This window comes from Aythya fuligula, chromosome 2 (assembly GCF_009819795.1).
Source record: "Aythya fuligula isolate bAytFul2 chromosome 2, bAytFul2.pri, whole genome shotgun sequence".
Taxonomy (NCBI): domain Eukaryota; kingdom Metazoa; phylum Chordata; class Aves; order Anseriformes; family Anatidae; genus Aythya; species Aythya fuligula.
Window position 1 is genome coordinate 107870476 of NC_045560.1, and position 21761 is coordinate 107892236.

Here is a 21761-nt window from a genome sequence, read left to right on the forward strand (position 1 = left end):
AAGGTTTATTAATGACTGTTGGGCAAATTAAGCCATGGACTCTGCTGTCAATTAGCTGTGAATTCAATTGCTCAATAGATGGGTGAGACAGAAGATCTGCACTCTGAGAATGGAAAGCAAGGAGTGAACTTTTTGAACGTATAGATATATACAGTATATTGTGACTGTCACTTGCTGGAGGGGAACCAGATGACATAGCCTGGGCTTGGCCTGATAAGAGAATTCTTAATAGAGCACAACATAATTTTGGTTCCAGTATGGAATAAAGGAAGTTACCAGCTTTCTCTTAGTCCATGACAATTAATTGGTAATGGCAGTAGCACTCTGTCAACTGGCAATACATTGATATCTCTAGGTAATAATGACTAGGTGTGCTGAAAGGTTTTAGGGTGCAAGCTCTGCGCAAGTGTTTTGCAGATTTTGCACTCCAGTGTTTTTACGTTGTACAGTGTAAAGGTATGAAAAGATACTTTATCTGTAATTTGATCTATTAAAAATTATTATAAAATATAATTTGTAGGTTTTTTTTTGAAAGTGCTTTTAATACCTTGATGGTATATTAATATTCTCTTGATTTTAATTTTAATATTCTTCTACAGTGCTCTGAAACCCTTATATTTTAAACCTTTACACTCCTTGAAAGTGCATACATTTTAAACTTAATTTTTGGGTGGACACCACAGATTAAATTAGCTAGTTCTGTGCATTATTTTTCTTTAAACAATAAAGATTTGATTCTCATTCTGATTGAATTCTGCATACAAATTGACTTTAGACTTAGAGTATCCAGGTTTAGCAGCATCTGTATTAAGTTTGGACTGAACTAATCTTTTGGAATCTTTAAATACGGGATTTTAAGCCAAAACTTGTATATCCGAGAGCACATCTGGGTTGCATAGTATTACCTCATTTGTGTAAGGTAGTGTTCCTAGTTTCTTTTCATTAGATTGTTTTCTGTTGGCTGGAAAAAGGAATTTGATACAGGGATTGTTCTGGCAAAAGAAAAAGTTTAAGGAACTTTAGTGATGCCTTTCTTCTTGTATTGAAATTCATATTAGAAGTCATGATTTTGGTACATAGCTAGATATAGTAAATAAACTAATAAAATATGACTAAGAAATGCTCAGCCAATTTAATATATTTGATGAGCAGGCAGAAAATACTAGCTGTTCTGTCAAGTACAAATTGCATACAAACAAAAGTAGAATAATATTTATATTGTTAGATTTCTTAAGATTGCTGTTATATCTTCCAATAAGTAACGATCTCTTCCTATGAAAATTATGATGCCATTTATCAAAAAATAAAAAATGAATTGCTTGAAAAGTTCTTTAGGATAAGCAATTGTTTGGTAAGGAAGGCAAAGAAGCCTATTGGTATGGATTAAAAGAGAGGGCAATGTTGTTTTTTCATCTTGTAGTTTCGGCATTTTCTGCCTGCGCTAGATGGAATGAGATAGATCTCAAAAATACAATCTTCTTATAAGTGCAGAAGAAATTGGATTTAAAGTATGTTTGCTTTGATTCTATTTACATCTGTAAGATAACAGCATGAAATTAATAGTATTTTGTTTTCAGTATTTGTCATTAAACATATTAGTATGCGTAGGGAAATAGAGAAGACATTTGGAAATGGGTAACCTTGGGTTAATTAAATCCATCTGGTGGCTGACTAATGACAGGAATATTGTATCCAGGGAATCACTTAATGCTACAAGATTTGATAATGCACGAGAAGTTTTCTAACAAAGCAGTCTTAGAGCAAGCAAAGACTCGCATGTAACTAGGGTGAAAACCAGTCCCACAGAGCAACTCACAGAATTGCAAACCTCTGTTTCATGCAGTATATCCCAGAAGAACTGAAGAACTACATTTGTTGCTCCTTGAGATGCAAAATTATAAATGACAAATGAAGTAAAGCTTGTTTTCAGTTCATGCTACGTATAGTTGACTTTTATGAGACTAATTTAACTGGATATGTTTCTGTGCCTACAACAGTCCAGGACAAAAAAAATAATAAAATAAAATAAAATAAAATAAAATAAAATAAAATAAAATAAAATAAAATAAAATAAAATAAAATAAAATGCTCATTAGGAAAGAACCTGTATAGGGTGTGAAAATTAGCTTCTGTGGTGAAAACTGAAGAAAGGCAGGCTTGATTTGTGTCAGCTGGCAATCGCATTTTATATAGATCAACACCTGAAGATACTTGTCTCTGTGTATTATACTTTGTATTGGTCATCTGTGCTGTTTGGAGTTGTTTTATCCATGATTTAGTAGCTGAAAGTTACTTTTTTCCCCCTTGTTACTTCATAATATCTGGAAAAGAAAATACCATGCATAGTTTGCGATTATTGATCTAATTGTTTGATTAATTTGCATTTAATGTTTTTGTGCATTTGTACAGAATATGATGTGGAGGTGGGGGAAGAAAACCCTGAAGTTTGTGTAGTCTTGGATACTTTTAAAGCAAGCCATCCATGATAACATCAGATGAAGAATAGTTCATTATATGTTGGTCTGACAGATGGGCAAAACTAAACTCTGAGAGATTAACATTATTCCACAATTTAATTTTTAAAGCATACAAAAAGAGTGGCTTAATAGAATTGAGTATGGGGAATGAGAGTTTGCTCTACATCTGAGGAACTTGTCTAAGCTTCCTTTGTAACGAGTAGAACAAAATAGTGCTAGTAAGTGATTTATCTCAGCTTAAAGCAGACATCTAAAATAGGTCAGATGAATCACTCCCTGAAATGTCTTTCTCTTCTGTATGTGGTGAGTTTAAAGTGACCATCTCAGATGCGTACATCCAGAGTTCGATTAGATGAACACCTCCCACACTGTCACATTTTAAAAGACAGAGATAGTTACTGCTTTTTGTAGATGCTGAAGAAAATGGTTTAAATAGTACATTTTTCAGAGGCATTTTTCATTCAACTGTATCAGCTTAAGTGTAACAATTTATGATGTATTCCTCAGTAGGTGTGTCATATGTTAGGATTTTGAAAGTACGGCCTGAAATATAAGTTTACCATATATGTTATATTTCTCGCTTGTGAGTGTTGGTGTGCAGAAGGTTGGACCATAGACCTACCTCCACACATGTAGTACAAAGACTGAGCACATGCTGAGTGCTGAGAACTTGCTTGCTGTACAGAGTATTCACTGGAGAGCTTAGCCTTGAGAGCACGCAATACGTAAACGAGTTTGAAAATATTAATTGACCTAATTTAAAATGTTGTCTGTCAAGCAATGTAGCTTATTAAGCATTCTAGCAAAAGAAAAAAAATTGCCCGTAATTTTTGTGTAATCTTCAGCAAATCTGTTTCTACTAGTAAACATTGTAGCGTATGTTAAGAGTTGATAGTGACTTCATAGCAGATGAATTAGCAGATGTATATTCTGTGAAACTGCTTATAATTACATAGTAGCTATGGTTACCAGGTTAAAGAAATTACAGCCTGATGATGAACAGAAATAGATTGCAGCAGACTGATTTGTTGTTGAGTTGCTTAAAAGCAAAATGCTTGAGTACATTCTGAGTCATCATAGTGCTGTACAAGTAACAAAAATATGAGTACGCTCTATTTGCTGAACTGGCACGGTGTCTGCTTTTTCAAATCCTGGTTTTCATGTGGAATTTCAGTACCTTCTAAATTTGCATTCTGCTTCTATGTAGTTTGAGAATTGGGTGTCAAGCACATATTTCTAATGAAACTATTTAAATTCAGATGTCAAGAGTCTGAATGAATATTGCTAATATTTTCATTTTGATTCTGTACTGGACAAAGCTAAGTTCAGGCATAGGCATTTCATATTCAATAAAAAATTGTATTCACTTTTTCTGAAATCTAACTCTTAGAATGACTTACTGGAAGTATTTATCTTTTCTTTTGCATACTCCAAGACTTAGAAAGAAATGACAGAAGTGTGGGTGAATGCAAGTGGGAAGGGTAGAAATGAACACAAGGACGTTATTGCACTGATCTTGGTGGGCCCACTTCAAATGCTTCCAGCATATATATTGCCTAGAAACATCAAAAGTACTTGAGTCTGTTTCCAAAAGCAGTGCAGTTGTTGAGGAGTTCAAGCTCTGTTGACATAAATGTTAAGAACAAAAGATTGAACATTTTTAAGTTTCCACATGCTCATGGTTTGGAAACCCAGGCTACGGTGAATTGTGTTGGATTTAGGACGCTTAAAGTCACACAAGCTTTTCTCAGTATGTTACTCTGTTTTTATGAATTACAAACTATGAAGAACTGCATTTCTACATTTAACTTCAACTTAATTCCTGCAATGTTGTCTGTATGTGATAGTGTAGAATAAGGTTTTATGGCATCGTGCTCTTCTTTATAGTACAGATTTAGACTTACTCCTTTGCACAAGGAAAGCTTTCCCAGTGATTCTCCTTGGGCCAGTGTAATAGTCACTTCAGGTTTACAGGCTGGATGTACTAAGGCTAAGACTTTGTGACTAATGATTCTCTATTCTGTAAGTGTAACTTACCAGTGAATGGCTACGTGATCATACTCAGTAAATCTGCTCTCCTTGTTTTACAGAATAACCAACCATGACTACAGAGTCAGGATCAGATTCTGAGTCCAAGGATAAAGAGCAGGACCAGCAAGAAACCCCTGCACAGCCAGGGGCAGCAGAGGTCCAGCCGCAGGACCAACAGCAGCAGCAGCAGTTGAGCGAAGAGCAGCAAAACGCACTAGAGCAGTTTTCAGCTGTGGCAGCACACAGCACACCAGTGAAAAAGGAACAGGTAAGGGAGTCGTGCATTATTCCTCCTGGGAAATAATGAGCCTGTTTCATTAGGATTGGAAATATATACTCAGATTTGTGTGGAAGCTGTTTTGATGGTTGTAGGTTTTAATTGGTTGGTCTTTTGCATTTAAACATAATAGCCTTTGTAAAGAATGTTTGGAGATTCATGTCAGGTCTTTCAGCCTCCAGTGCTTAACTGTAAGGCCAGTCTTATTAACTAAGTGGGAAACATTTTCCATCTTGCATTTGCATCAGGTAGCAAACAGTGCCAATTTTTAAGAAGCTGAAAATGTTTTTAGAGTTCATTTCATCTTTGACACCTGCTGAAAACTGATTTCATGCTTGCTTGTCTGATGTGTGAGCCATAAAGAATCTGTGGTCTCTTAAGCTTCTTGTAGTTCTGAACTGACTACATTATAATTACTTTAACTTATCATGTAATAGGTTTTAGAAGGGTTGTCACACGATTTTTCCATTTGGTTCATTGTTGCACTTATTAAATTTGTGGCAGCAGTTTTCTTTTTCCCATTAACAATTTCCAGTCAATAGGATTAACAGGCATTGTTCTTCATGGGTAAGTGAAACAAAATTAATGAGGTACCTGCAAATCACATCCCTTTAGATCCGTAAGGTTATGACTCCCTTCTGATGGCATTCACTTTTGTAGAGTGGAATAAGTCAGTCTTGCTCCTCGTCTACCCTTAAAAATAAATAATAAATAAATAAATAAATAAATAAATAGGTACTTTGAAGTGAGGTCCTGTTGTTTAACCTAGCTGGGACGCAGTGCTGGTGAAGGAAGCAGAGGTAAGGCATTACTTAATATCGTTGTGTTTCCCTGGGAACTGCTTGGGACTGCCTGTGCTTTTGGGTTTTAAGCTTTTTTCCTCAGAAATACAGCCCAAATTTGCTGTTGCTGAGGAAAAAATGAAGCATAAGCAATTTCAAATACAAGCAAAGCCTTCTGTTGTATCCCTTATTTAGGGATGTATTACCTCAAAGTTTAGAATGACAAATATTTCAGGGATCAAATTGAAAGAGGTGTCTGATTTCTTATACCCCAAGAAGCAGACATGGCAAAGCAGGGTTTCTGGTGTTTATAGCTACTGAAGATCAACCATTGGAAGAACTGCCTTTTTTTTTTTTTTTTTCTTTTTGATTACTGACTATTTCTACCACTGACAAACTCTGATCAGCTCTCTATCCCCACCAAAGACCTTTCTGCTCTTGTTCCCATGCCTACAAATTATGTATTGGGAGAATTTCAGTCTTTGAAGTAGATCAAAAATTGTGTTTAGTTAGTCTGGGGAAAATAGGAAGGGCTGCTTGTCAAGGAGAAAAGACCAATACACAAACAGTTCATTAACGTAAAATTCAATTATGCCAGGTCTAGGCATAAGTATTACCAATTTTGTTCTTCCAGACATCTTCACTAATCTTTGCGCTTGAAGTTTCTTCTGATTTTCTTTTTTAAAACAAAACAAAGCAACAACAGCAACAAACTACAATAACAAAAAAAGCCCCTAGGCACCAAACTGTCCATCTGCGTTTATGGAGGTGTGAGCTTGGAGACCTGAGATGCCCTTGTGCGCTGTGTGATCCTCTTTCTTTCCCACTTGTGCTCAGACATCTGTACAGCCTTGATAGATCTGAGTTAGTGAAGAAATATGTGAGATTTCCCATGTTGAGGTTACCAGTGTGAATCTGAAATTCTCTTGTCAGATAATTGCCAGGTCTAGCAGCGATGATCTGCCCAGTATATTTTGTAGTAGCTTAAGTGTCTGCATCACATGAAAGAACTACTTAAAAGCAATACTAACCAACAGAACTATTGGCAGTGACATCATTAAAAAGGCCAAAAATTGTAGGATCAATGGATATAATTTTCTCTCTTGCTGTCATTGAGCATACTGTGTATGATATATTAATATAGATAAAGATGAGAAAGCTTATACTCAAAAAGCAAACCCTGAGACAACTTGCGATGCACTAGAATTTAGTCCGTAGCATTGAAAATACTGCAAAAATGTGGTCTGAGGGAGGGAAACAGGATGGGGGAAGAATGCAACAATGTTTATAGAGTTCAGAATAATCCACTGAGTATGTGGAATTTTCACTGGCCTTTTTTTTTTTTTTTTTCCTAGATACCACAATGTCAGGTTTCTTTAGGAAGAAGAAGCTTAATTCGCTCTGAAAGTATCTCAGTGCCTAAACATGTCAGCATAGTTCAGGAGATTTTCTCTAATAGTTCTCGGCATGTTTTGTTCTTCAGACAAATGGGAGTAAAACCATTCTATGATTTTAACCTAGACAGATTCCTCTGATCTTAATGTAGACAGGATCCTAATAAACAAAATAATGTCAATACTGTTTTTGTTTTTTAAAATATATGTATTTATAAATAAATTAATGTCTGTTGAAGTCTTGAGTTAAAAGTGTCTTCATGAAGGAAAACGATCACCAATCTAAGGATTCAAAAAATTTGTTTTCAGGCTGAAAACGTTTCTAAAATTTAAATGTCTGAAGGGTACCCATGCTATCACGGGCTTTTCTCTCAAGAAGCTTTCCTATTTTCTTTAAAAAGATTAATTCCATGCATCTGTTTTTTGGTTTGGTTGGTTGGGATTTTTGGGTCATGGGAAGGGTTTAACTCTTACATGAACCACCTGCAGTGATGGTATAATGTCTCCAGCCCCAAAATGACTTTTGTACATGCAGATGTGCATATGTACTTTCCATCGTAGATTTCCTTAAGAAAACATGTAGAAATCATGAGAGTCCCTCTGTTCATCGGTGGCAGGGGTCCAAGGAGAAGATATCTCAAGTCTTGTTTTCCTCTTAGTGCAGTAGGTTGAACTGCTTGCCAGCTGGTCCTCGTGGTTGTAGGGGGGTAACTGGCCTCCAGCTTTGCGCTGAGCCTGGAGGGACTCTCCCCCTTTGTCATGGCCACTGTGAGCATTAAATCCTCAGCAAACAGCTAATCTTGTGACATATGCTATGCCTTCATCTCCCGCCAGCCTTCAAAGTGTACGAGGACCTTGACGTCTGGATGCAGAGCTGGCGTCCAACTGCTGGGAGGAGGAAATCCTCCAGGTCTGGAAATAGATGGGGGAAGAGTCGGTTGGTGGGTTATGAAAGCAGCTTCTTTGTCCCTCTTTGCATCTTCGTAGTCACACTTTCTTCTTATCTCCCCACCCAGGAAATCCCAGGAGACCTTCTTGGCTGTGCCCTCACCTGTAGGGAAAGGAGGAATGTGGGGTCTTGCCTTGCTTCTTCGCAGCTGGGGCTTTGGTGGGAGATGGTGCTTTGGATGACTCCAAATGTCCCCTTTCACATAAATGAAAAAGGAGAGCTTATGGCTTGCTTGTATTAAATCTCTTGAGGAAACTTCCCTGTGATTTAGTGCCATGCTGTTGTTGCTAGTTACATGATGCAAGGTTGTTTTGGTCTCAAAGCAGATTAAAGCCTTTGGACGGATTTGCTCCATTCTCATGAAGGCTTATTACATACAATGAATGGAAACAGACTTGGAGGATTAATTTACAATATTACTTCCAGTGATGCTTGTTGCTTCTTACATGAAAACCATTTGGAGCCCAAACGTTTGTTTATTTTTTCCTTGTAGCAAGATATATATATATACATACATACATATATATATATATATACTCTAGCTTAGATATTACTGCACTCCTGATGAGGTTTTGTTTGGATACTACCAGGGGCATAACTGATTTGAAAGATAATGTCTGCAGCATAGCACTGTTGCTAGGAAGGGCAAAATGCTGTAGAGCTGTTCTGGCTTTCATCTATTGCAGTGAAAAGGACCACGAGCTGTGCTGCATCATGGTAACTCTTCAAATGGTCTGACCCTCAGATAAACCCAAGGAAAAGTAACCATGATTGTTTCTTCTCTCCCCTTCCCCCTGCAGTATATTTGTCTTTCAAATAGAACCTACTTCTTGCCAGCTTAAAGGACTTATCGAGCATCTGCAGAGAGCAAAATCCAGCCTCTTGTCCTGTAGTTATCATCCATTAGCCAGCCAGCTGCACATAAAAGATGTTTGGCCTCTTATTTCCATCCTGTTTGTTTAAACCTTTGCTCAGGCATTTGGGGAGCCTTTCGCTCTCAAAGGCACACCTCACTGATATCAAAACTAGTGCAAACCTAATGGTCTTTTCCTGTTCCACATGGAAACATGAAATGATTTAATAGATACAGGACTTTAAGGTAATATCAACAATCTTTAGGAATGTCTCTTCATGGCAACGTTTACTTATTGTTCAGCATTTCCAATAGATGAAAAAAGGGTCTGAGAGTGATTTTGTAACTATGGAAAAAGAAGAAACCTAAAGTATTTTCCTGCATGTCCTCCCTCTCTGGGTGTTCTGTACCTTTGGAGTGAGGTGAGAGTGTTGGGGGGAACACAGGGAGTCTTTTCAATAGGTAGAGTCTACACTGCATCATGGGCCCTCTCATCCAAGCCCCATGCTTGACCCACCTTAAATTTTGGTGTGCAGAAAGCAGGGTGCATACTGTACTGTGTTGCATGATCAGATTGTCTAACTTAATTTTTTTCTCTTTCTAGACCACAGACAAGGAACAAGAATTTGCAGCTGCAAGCGCGAAACAGCTGGAATACCAGCAGTTAGAGGACGACAAGCTCTCTCAAAAGTCATCCTCTAGCAAACTTTCCAAGTCTCCTCTAAAGATTGTCAAGAAGCCTAAAAATATGCAGTGCAAAGTGACACTCCTGGATGGATCTGAATATGCATGTGAAGTAGAGGTACGTTGCTTCTTCCTGTTTAGTTTTGTTTGTTTGTTTGTTTGTTTTCTGTCTGGAGGAAAATATTTAGAATAAGACTTGTAGATTAAGACAAAAAACAAACAAACAAAAAGTTTTGTTTTGTTTTGTTTTGTTTTTTAAAAAAAGACAAACTATATTCCTAGTTTAAACAAAAGTATGAATGGCCAGATATTTCACCAATGCCATGCACAAAACTGCTTCCATTGTTTTATCTGGAGATGGAAGAAGTTGCACAGATTTGAGCTCCAGTGAGGACTAGTGAGCAGTCCCTGGAACAGCCAGAGACTGGGGATTAATGTTATGTCAGCACATGCCACAACAGAATGCAGAAAATAAATTATGGGCAGTAAAGCCCATAAACAATGAAGGATTTTGATCTCACAGGACTTCTCTTTTCCCTGGTACTCTGTTGAACAGGGACTCACATGGAGTCACTATCTAAACAGTAGTTTTGACCATCATGAGATGAGTGGGGACACAAGAGATGCCCAGAGGAAATGTCAGAAGCAAATAGAAGTTAGAGTGGGGAATTTTATGTGCTTCTCCACTGTGACTGGGAATCATAATTGCATGTAATCATCACTGGTGTAAAGTTGCTGGTGGTTTTCTGTAAGGAAACTCACCTTCTGGGTCCCTGCCAGGAGCCTCCTTTGGGGAGGGACAGTCTTCACTGCATTGTCACTTATGGTCTGTGATTGCTGACAGAGCCATGCTGAGAGCTCAAGGATGCCTTGAACTCCAGAAAGCTATAGAGAAGTAGAGGCATGAGCAAATTTAGCACCTTAGGGTGGACCTGTTTCTCCATTCAGCCACTCCAGCCATGTCACTAAGGTGGTCGTTGGGCAGTGAACCTGTCTGTCCTGAGCCTGCTTTAGGTTAGGAAGCTACTCATAGAAGGTAAGCCTGAGCCCCAGCCAGAGCAACATCCTCCTGGAAGGGGAAGGATGTGTGTTAGAGGGATCAGCATTGCCAGCTTTCCTTTGAGTAACTGCAGTGTGTGGTGGAAAAGTCACCCAGGGAGGACAGAAGATTTAAAAGGGAGGGATGGGATAGTCTGTACACTTGAAAGGGGAATCCACAGGAATGCAAAGGAGGAGAGCTCATGTTGGGGACAGAGTGGGGAGGACAAGAGTAACTGGTTGGGAGCTAGTTTCTGACATCCTTGCTCAGATTTCACTCAGCTGCTCTCGTTTTAAGTGCTCTGGAAAGTGATAGTTGAAAAAGAAGGTTTTACAGTTTGGGCCAAATATTGCTATGTTAGAAGTTAGCTCCAAAGAGCAGTTGTGATTAAGTTGCTTGTATAGCAGTTTAGCAGTCATGCTTTTGACTATCGTTTATTTTAGGTGGCCAAATCCTGTATTGTTTCCATCAGACTAGCAATAGCTTTCTGGTTGTGTACTTTGTGACTATTAAATTGTCATTTCTTGACCTGTATTCCCACTTTTATCTGTTAAAGATAGTGTGCAAACCATTAACCTGGAAGAATGATTCTGCTGGCTTTGATGGAAAGAGTGATACTTGTTTCAGCTTTTGCCACTCGAGTGGAAAATCTGAGTCATTTTTTGGAATACAGTCAAGCAAATTTTACAAAATAGGAGTTCTGTGGAAATCTTGTCTACAAGGCTGAGTTTTATGAGGATATAAGATGGAGCGGAAGGGGAGATTTATTATGTTAGACTCTCACTTATGCAAAAAAATGCTATGAATAATACTTTATTTTAGGAAGTTTCACTTTTCCTCTGAACTTAGACTCTTTTGGAGTTGAAATGTCAGAATGCTAGCATATAGAAACCATCATGTTTTACTGCTTGTCACATTTGTCTGCTTTGTAAGTTCTGAATAACTCTTGAAAAATATGTCCAATATAGATTTTGTATACATTTTCTCTAGACTTCTGAAATATCTTGCAGTTTTATTGAGTGTCATCAGTAACCACTGCACCTGCCTCTAAGATGGTTAGAATTCCTCAGGAGAGTGTAATATTGATGAGAATAGGGCTCCCAAAAGGATGAATCCTCAGATGACAAAGCTGTAATACTATGATGATGAGCAGGCCATTAAGTGCATTGAAACAGAATTTAGTAGTGAAAAGTCAAAAATATTTCAAGGCACAAGTACAGCTTAAATGACGTGTATTTACACCCCTTAAATGAATGACCCAGACCTTGAGTCCTTCATAGGTGGTATTGTTAGCATATGGTATGCATTGAGGATGCAACTGCAGGTACCTCTCCAGGACACCCTACTCTTTGACCCAGGGGAAGATCCCTGGGCAAGTCTGCTTAATATGTTCACAAAGTTCAAAAAGAGTGAAAGGAGTCCGTGTCCAGCCAAGAGAAACGAAGTAACGTTTGCTCTGCTTTTTATCCAGGGGAGAAAAAGTGTATACAAAGAGATTTAGTAGGCTGGGGAGACTGAGGATCTGTCACAGGAGACATTTCAAAAAATCATGTAGGATTTGAAGATGAAGTTTTGTTACAGGAATTCTGCATAGGGAGGTTCAGGTTGGAAATGAGGAGAGATTTCTCAGAAAGAGCAGTCAGGCACTGGAACAGTTTGCTCAGGGAGGTGGTAGCGTCACTGTCACTGGGGGTGTTCAAGGAAAGGTTGGATGTGGTGCTTAGGGACATGATTTAGTGGATGACATTGGTGTTAGGGGGATGGTTTGACCAGATGATCTTGGAGGTCTTCTCCAACCTTTATGATTCCTTGAAATAATGTCACATTTAAAAGAAAAAAAAAAAAAAAAGAAAGAACAACAACAACAACAAAAAACTATTATTTTAAAGATGGCCCACAAGTAAGCTTAATATATACTTTTAAACTGAAAAAAATACATAAGCATGTTCAAAGATCTAAGAAATTATGGAGGTCAGTAAATTCCCCAAGGTGGACTCCTTAAAAAGAAAAGTGGGCAGGGACATGCCAATCAAATATGTAGTGTTCCCATTAATTGAGTTTTATCCACGTAACTATAACTCTGTGTGGACAGCAGCCCAGGGTAGGGATGTGACAATCAGTGGATGTGAGTCAGAAATGCCATCCTGTGTTGCCAGCTCTTGTCTTCCATCTCTGTCTGTATGCCATGCTTCTGCCTACTGAAGGCTAAAAAGCAGTGTAATCTAGAAGGACAGGAAATTTAGAAACCTTCTTTTGGGCTAGAATACCAGCTCTGTCGGTGAATCTTAATTTGGATGTATGCCAGTTATTTATCCCTCTGGAAGTGCATTCACTAGTCAGGGGGATCATTATAGAATCCATCAGTTGCTCTATAGAGTGCTCTGCAAAAGACAAATGCTTTTGTATACATTAAATATTCATATCATTTAAAGAAGCTTATTGCTCTCAAGTAGAGCACAACCTACAGCTTATCAATTATGTGTTCATCCAGTTAAAGACCTGACAGCCAAAATTACACTTGCTCACAGATTCAGATGCTTCTGAGACAGGTTTGGTTAATCCATTATCCCCTTGCTGTTCTTTGTTTCACAAACCCCTCTTTCCTATTCCCTATCCAATACTGAGAATCTTTACCGCCTTCCACTGTTCCTTTCTGTCTCTCTCACGCCCAGTACATCACATACATGGCACCAGGGGCTTTTCATATTGTATGAGATGTATCTGTAGAGGAAAGTGTAGTGGAGGTAATTTCAAAGAGGAGGTTAACAGCAGTTTATCTAATGTGGTACTCTTTCGTTGAAAAGATCTTAAGCAAATGCCAGATAAAAGATTCCTCCTGTCACCCTGCACTGTTATTGCCAGTGTGTTGTATCTATCCTGACCCAGAAAGTCTTTCATGCAGTAAGACATTACGAGCCAAAACCAGGTTAAATAGCTAATGCAACCTGTTAATTCATCCTCCTCCAAAAGCCAAAACCAGAAGTGTTACCATCTGCACTGCTACTGCAGTTCTCGGCTGGGAGCCTGTGGATGGTAACAGCAGGCTTATTTAAGAGGATTGTTTCCTTTCCGAGGTGGGATGGCTACCTAATGGGACTTCACCTGTCCAGGAACAGCTGTTGGCTTTTGGAGTGGAGTTGTTTGTTGTATGCTGATGTTGTCACCAGCAGAGCAGCCTTGGGTTCAGTCCATGCTTCCCTCGTGTCCTAAAGCAACTGGAGGTTTCTCAGGGATGCTCAGACACAGCAATTGTCACAGCCTGCTCAGATGGATGCTGGCCTGTGATTTCAAATGAGGTGCCCACCCCTCCTGGAAGCAGTTCTCCTTGTGCTGCTCATTGCGCTCCCCAGCTGGCACCAGGATCAGAAACGCTTTTGCTCAAAAGCGGCCAAGTCCATAGCTGGGGCCAAAGCTGCTCTGGCAAAGAGGATGCTGAAGGCTTCTCTGTAAAGCAAGGTAGGCCAATATATTGCATTTACTTGTTTAGTTCTTCAGATCAGCAAAGGAAGATCCAAGACTGTAAATTGATTTCAGATAACCTTAAAAAAAGACAATGAATGCACTAGCTGAGGTTTTTCCTAAGGTGCAGGATAACAAGCAGAAGTAACTTATTTCTAAATTCCTTCCGCTGTAAGTAGGGATCTTCGAGTGCTCTAGTACAATTACACTATTCCTAGGATTTATCCCTCTCCATTTCCCTATCTGCCTCATTTTGTTTTTCTGCTATGTAGACTGCTTCATTTTAATTAAAAGATTGAAGTGGAACCAGCTGTCATTCTCTTCCTTATACGTTGCCTAATTTGGAGTGTCTTTCTAAAACAGGTTGGAATTTGTCTTCATTTCTGCTCTAAACATATACAAGTTATTAATCATAGAGTGAGATCAGAAAGCTATAACATAATCTGTCCAAATAAATGGCAAAATAATTAGATTTCATTTTCAAGGGCCCAACTGTCTGAGCCCATTGGTAATTTATACTCCTTTTTCTACCACTTGGACTTTAAGATCATACAGGAGAACAGTGGAAGAAAATAAATGTTTCCGTGGCAACCTTGCTGTGGCATCTCTGCAGCCCTATATCAGACAGGTTGAGTTGCCGTGTAATTCAGATATTGTGGAGCGTGGAAATCCAGCATCTCAGGAAGCATTACTAGTACCCCCTCTTCTTTGTGGATGGGGCTCAGCTGAGGTAGGAGGAGATTGTTAAATATACATTTTTTTTTTTTCACATCCAGTTTTCTGTCAAGCTTCTGCTTTCACTGAAGCATTAATCTGTTGCCCAGTTGCAATAGCCCCTTCTACAATTCTGTGAGGGGCCTGCCTAATCAGGACCATTTTCTTAGCAGTTTCGCCACAACCTCAGAGGCCTTCAAAGCACCATACTTGAATGGAAAGGGTGAGGTGTATTTCTGTATATTTGTAACCAGGATTTATAACCCAGACAGAGGCAGGCTGGAATGGACAGGTTGCTGTCTGCCCTGCACAAGTATGTCCTGAAACTCCTCCTTGCAAAATGAGCATGAAGTGAATGGCTTCTCATATAGCATGAAGCACTGTGTTTAACAGAAATTTTTCTTTTCTTGAGAAAGTGAGGGGGTATGGATGCTTCCTGTAATAAATTTGAGAGTAAGGATGGTCGTAGGACAGACTTGAAGAGTAAAAATGAGCACGCTTATTTTTGCCCTGCCACCATTGCCAGAAAAAAAAAAAAAAAAAAAAAAAAAGAAAGTGATGACTTGTGTTTCTTCTCCTGGTTTTCCACATCTGGCTTGTAATACTAACTCCAGAGGAAAAATCCTCCCATCTCTCGGTATACCACTGTACCCCTGCCCGGTGCAGCACTGGAGCCAGCCCTCCCTTCCCCAGGAGCTGTCTCAGGGCAGACGTGTGCTCTGCTTTGCCACAGACAGTTCAATAAGGCCTTTCTTACCCATTTTGAGGTAGAAGTTAAGGTCAGGAAGGAAACTGCTGTAATAAGATGCGCTCTGCTTTCTGAAGGATACAGTTTCAGTTACCCCCTGCACATTTTAATTGTTTAATGAATTCCACACAGTCTCGTGCAAATGGCCTTACATGTGAAACTTATTACTGAGTGCAAGAGGGAATTTTTTAATAAGTCTTTTCCTTTTGACCTACTCTCTGCTTACATTTCAGTTAATTTAATATGAACAGCTTTGCGTTAGGTTTTTGTTCCTTACCTAGGACGTGTTTCAGTAAATGTGACTGGCCTGAGATGCATTGTCGGCATTATACAGAATGTTTTCTGTCCCCAGACCCACTAATTAGGGCTGACTTAGATTAGCCAGGGGATTCAGTTAAGATCTATGTTACCTGACACATGTCAGTAGGAGTCTGAGTATTGCCTGAGTATGTTCCAACTGAATAGATTTAATTTACAACTCTTCTGGTTTACTTTTTAAAAATACAATATATGGCTTTTTTTGAGTTAAAATACTTGTCAATTCAGGAAGCATAATGTTCTGGAAATCAATATCCATGTTCTCCAACTTATAATAATGAACCACGAGGCTAGGCAGAAAAGAGTTATTTGCTTAGGTTTGGTAATTGAAACAAAAATAAAAATATTTGGGCTTCCTTTTACATCTTTTAAATTTTTTAAAATTTTTTTCACTGAAGATAAAGAAATCAAAATTAAAAAAAAAAAAAAAAAAAAAAAAAAACGTCCAAGGATGTTGGTGTGGCACCTTTGAGCTCCTCACAGCTGGGAACATCTGGGCTGTGTGGTATTCATGGGTAAAATCTGTTATAAGATGGTGGGGAAACACACCTAAATGGTTAGACAGCTGGGTCTCTTGTGTTTCCTCCAGTTAATATACAAGTATTTTATAGACTGAAAGAGAACCAAGAATTAAAGCCAAGTCACAGTTTCAGATGTTGTACTAAGTAAGCAACAGGTTGGGCTTTAAATTCTGCCTTTCAGCACAGCAGAGGACATGGTTACAGTGAGAATAAATACCAGAACTTTAAAATTAAAAATAAATAAATAAGGTATTGTACATGTGCTCTTGACCTTTTTTTTTTTTTTTTTTCATCTAATCCTCTTGTCTCTTGTCTTTCATTAATGGCTTCTGAAAATGATTTCAGCAGTAAAATGGTGGGTTTAGGAGACAAACATCTTCATTTTGATATTTTGAGGCACCAGCCATTTTTCACAATGGTGTAAACTATCAAGAGGGCTAGACCTACCTTGACAAATAATTTCAACTGCCCTGAAATTACACTTTGTAGAGAATAAATCATTAACTGAAAACTTCCAAGTGAAATGTTGCCTCTGGTTCTCTCCCCTTGGTGAACCAGTTGGAAATGAGCCAGGCAACAGGAGCTTGTTTTCCATCTGGCAGACTTGTATTTATGTAGTTAGTTGGTTTTGGTCACGCACACACTCAAACCCAGCTACTGCAGGCCGGTTGCTGGTTAACCTGGGATGATCTTTTACCCCGGACAGGTAGAGGTCTGTCTGCTCCAGTGCCTGTCCAATCTTATTATTGTGTTGCTTCTTTGTTTTTCTCAGTGAGCAGCAAGCGGGGCTCCTGTCCTTGTCACTGCCATTGCAGATGGTGAGACTGCATCAATGTGTACACATTTGTCTTCTCCTGATGTGCTGCCTTGCTCACACTGGCCAGCCTGCAGTTTTTTTCACAGAGGTGCAGCCAGCACCCAGTCTCTGCAAGTGTTTTTTAATCACTACTGGAAAATGAATCACACATGTCACAAAAAAGGGCTTTGATTAGCCCTTTTCCCTTCCCTGAACTGATGCTCAGATTTTAATGCCTCCTGCTGTTTCTGGACACTGTGTCTGTTCCCCATTTACCCCGCGTTCCCATTCTACCAGTGACATTGGTGATTTTCTTGTCCCTGCTCCAGTCACACTTTTGCCAAGCTTCCCTGCCTTTTGTGGCATAAACATACTGACCCTAAACACACTGGCCTTTTTCTGGGTTATGCAGGTGCCTGTTACTTGTTACAGCTCCCAGCCATCCAGTCTAACCTAATCTCTGACTCTGTTGCTATTTGTTCCTATTTTATAGGTGCTGTCCCCATGTTAACACTTAGAGTTACTGTTTTCATAGCAAAATGAAGCCAATGCTCATTTTATCATCCCCTAAAAATATTAACTGTCTCCTAAAATCCTGACACCTCATATAGGTGACTTTTCCAGGTGAGCCCCATGCAGTGTTTGCTGAGCTGCCTTTATGGTTTGTTACCCCTGCCTGTTGACAGGGAGAACAAAATATCAGAGATAGGACTGGGCAGTGAGGAAACACCTGCATATGATGGAAAGCAGTGGTGGGCGGAGAGATTTGTCTTTCATGGTTGATCTTGCTCAGGCAGAAATGGGTTTGGTCTGAAAGGGAAAAAGCTTTGGTAAAGTTTACAACCACAGGGAACAGAATAAGTTATTTTTATTGACAACCCCAGCACTGATGACGTGATGCTCTCTAAGGTACCCCAGATCTAAAAGTGTGATCCTCATGGTGCCTCTCCTGTCTCAGGAGTGTCTTTCTGTGCTGTGGTTTCTGTGTGATTTATTTATTTATTTATTGCCCTCTAGCCTGGCAATGTAGGTCAGGGAGAGCTCTGTGGCTTTTAAATTCATATGGCAAGATTACACTTTAAATCTGACTATGTTTACAGTGGGGCTTTTTTCAGTTGAAAATAAACCCAATGTTTACGGTTGATTTTTGCTGATAGATGCCAGTAACCATGTATGGTGCAGGTAGTGGCGTGTTCCCCGTGATGATAAATACACCTGTGCACAGTTACACAGTGGTTACACAGGAGAGATGCACATTCGCTGAGCTCATCCAAGACCTGGGAGAATAAGGAAAATATTTATTTTTACACCCCCCACTGGAAAGCCTCAGCTGTTGTATTGGATCCCAACAGACCTTCTTGAGTTACTGCAGACCTTCTTGCAGGAGGGAGTGCAGTCAGAAGGCAAATGGATCGGCTGTCTGTCTGGTTAAACACCAGACCCAAACAATCTGTGTGCTCCAGCATACTGAGCAAGGGTAGTACTTTCTCTCTTGAAAAGCCTCCAAAATCATGGAATATGGTTTATTATTGTATGACAGGATTTAGCAAATGTGTGAGACTAATGAATGTGCTGAGAATTGAACTGCTGTTTGAGAAATAGTGTCCATTATGTGCTTTTTTTTTTTTTTTTTTTTCAAATATTGGAAAGGAATGCCTGTAAGCTGTTACTAGATCTCAGCTCTTGCAGTATGAATGTATGAATTATGCTGATGCATTTGGGGTGCCTAAGCATTTGGTAGTCATCATGTTTAACATGCATTTCTTCAGTTGTGCACATGCAACTGTTGCTGCTACCCTTCAATATATAAAGATATGCTCCAGAGTATTTATTATTCCTCAGGTGCCACCTCCTGCAGCTTAGCATTGCCACGTACAAAATGTAGGCTTTATTCGTAAACATGCACACTGTGTAGCACACCCACAAGTACACTTAGAGCTCATGTGATACTGGTGTTAGAGTGATCTCTGCTGCTGATGTAGAAGGCAAAGACCCTAATTTGGTTTGATTCCAGCATCAGGACTAGGTCACCAATCTTCTTACGGGGATTTAGCAGTCCCCTGGGTTTTTTTAGATTAGTGCTGGCTCTTTAGGATTGCAAGCTCAAACAGTATTAAAGAAGGTTGCCCTGATAAAAACTATGTCATGTTATACAATGTCACTGACACTAGGTGCAGGTATGTAACTATAGCACAGGCAGTGTTACCTATTTATCTAAATACTTGAATTAAATATTTAAGAGGTAGGTGTCAAAAATGGCTCTTTTTAGGAACAGTAATATATTTCAGTGTTCTATACACAATAAATATCAAAAAGCTGATAAATTATAGAACCACCATGATGAGGGGGTAAAAGATCAGTCTTCACTGTGTTTCAAAATACCTTCTAGTTTATTGTATGTTTCTTTATGTGGCATTCATTTGTATGTGCGCAGCAGTATGGGATAGAGTTCTAAATTAAGAAGCAAAGGTATACAGAATAATACTGCATGTTTTATTTCAAACTTTTACATATATTAGACAGCTACACTGATGTACATGTGGGTCCTTGCGTAGAAATCTTCATAAAGAGAATAATTGGAGAGCTCGTATTGGCATACAGCTTTCAGGCAAAGCACCTCTTTGGATTAAATACATTCACATTTAAAAAAAAAAAAAAAAAAAAAAGCATTTTCATCATAGCTTTTATTAAACGAAAGGTTTCTGACATGTCTAATTCTTAGTTCTCCACACATTTGGCTAAATTGTTTATGCAATACATTGTATTTGGAATTGTGACCTAGAACATTTCCATATGCAGTTTACCAAGGAATTTTAGTTTGTAGTTAGAGAGTAGATGAAAGATTAAACAGTATATCATCTTGAGAACCAAAAAATGAATGTGTTTCATGGAAAACTTATTATTTTATTTGCCTTTATTTTCTTTGCCTCCCAAAAGGCTATCAGAAAGTTCCTGTTCAGTATCTCCTACCTGTGATGCATAAACTTCTTACAAACTGAATGGAGATTATTATGTTGTTATGTACATCAAGGAGATATGTGTCCTCCTACATGTTCATTTATAATAGTCTCGGTATGCCAAAGTTAAGATTTTTCTTTAAGAAACAAAGTATTTGAAGTAAAAAAAACAGATGAGTTTGTCTCTTTTGTCTTTTAGTTTTTGGCTATATACGTGATGGCAGTGGGATGTCTGTTGTTTGCTCTGTCCATTTGTTTGCTTTGTCACTTCGTTGTACAGCTTGTACAAGTAACTTCAGCAAAGTTTTTGCTCGGTATCAGAGGTGGCTTTCTTTAAAATGTTTTATGTAATACACATAACATCAGTCTCAGCAAACTAAACTTTCAGAGAAAACAAAATGTTGACTTTTCTGGAACTTTCATTACCATTTTCAGCAAATGCAGCAAGGGACTTAGGGGGCTAAACTCCAATGGTTGAGTCATGTTTTTCTTTGGAAAGATCTCATCCTGTTAGTTATACGCATTTTCTGTAAGATGCACTTCATTAAACCAGAGGAAAACTTGCTGATTTTCTGCCAATTAACACTCCAGGAAAGATTCTTCGTCCTATTTTTCTTCCTGAATGCTACACACTTAGCTTCCCGCTGAGGGATTCATTTGAGAAACCACAGATTTGAAGAAATTTGTGGATTCTTTTCTCCTCTGTCACCTTTCTCCTTCATCATCTTTTCCCAGTGGAGAGAAACTGTGGAGGAGAGAGTAAACAGCCCAAGAGAAAATCCTCTAACATTGCAAAGTATGAATATGTGGAAGTAAAAGGAAGTCAGACTTATTTAGAATGGCTTCTTACATTTATCTTCCTTGAGGAAAATTAACCCCTGCTATTTTTTAATTTTTTTATTTTTATCTTCTAATGAAAAATATAGATTAGTTCAAAAACTACACTTTCTCTATTTGGAAATGTTTTGTCCTAAAATGCAGTAATTAGCTTCTAGAATTTCTCAGTTCAGCCCTTTGTATGTTGGCCAGATCAAACTTATCTCAAAACAATACAGGCAATGTCATAGCGAGTAGATTTTTACTTCACACATAGGTAAAAATATGCTTTTTACCAGAATTATTGCTTGAGTTTGGGATCGGTGATTGTTTCTGCATAGATGAAGTGGTGACATGGTCACCTGCTCCTCCAAATTTGGAACCACACTGCACATTTATTTACTTGTAAGGTTGCATGTGTTTGCACATACACATATTACGTGTTTTAAATTATGCACATATTTGCATATGCACATTAAATTATGATATATTCATGATGTTGAGATCCCTTCCACGGAGATGTAGTTCTTATTACTAAAGGGATCTTGGAAACTTGCATGCACTTGCCCCCTTTACAAGCAAGTAATGACTATTGGCACAAGTCATGTTTTTTTCCGAGATTGGGCCAATTTTTGTGTATGATGGGTAATTCATGAGGAAGGAATGTGAACGCTGTCAGGAGGCTGGAATTCAGCCACTCTGAGGCTTGCTTACTGTAGATATCTCAGCTGGGGGAGTTTGTGGGAAGAGAGTGCTTGCTGCGGCAAGTACAAAGTATTCCTGCTAACCAGCTAATCATTTACACTTGTTTGTGTTGCAAGAGTAATTGCAGAAGCTGCAGGATGGAGAGGATGAAAGTTCCGCCTTGTGTGTGTTACTTATTTGATGCCATATGCGTCTCAAATTTTATGTGAGTGTTCCTTGCGTTTGCATAGAGAAGACCATC

At 38.7% G+C, this 21761-nt stretch overlaps 1 protein-coding gene across 13 annotated transcripts in view; it reads left to right on the forward strand.

Annotated features, from left to right (window-relative positions):
- EPB41L3 (erythrocyte membrane protein band 4.1 like 3) overlaps nt 1–21761 on the forward strand; it is a 141426-nt gene that overhangs the window by 70422 nt on the left and 49243 nt on the right. For 11 of the 13 annotated variants that reach the window (XM_032180807.1, XM_032180806.1, XM_032180817.1 and 8 more), the window contains exons 2-3: nt 4568–4776; nt 9368–9565. In XM_032180807.1, the coding sequence (XP_032036698.1) occupies nt 4579–4776; nt 9368–9565 (396 nt within the window). In that variant the 5' untranslated portion in view covers nt 4568–4578. Of the gene's footprint in view, nt 1–3078; nt 3082–4567; nt 4777–9367; nt 9566–21761 lie in introns of all 13 variants that reach the window. The other 2 variants (XM_032180809.1, XM_032180813.1) reach the window with 2 other exon arrangements.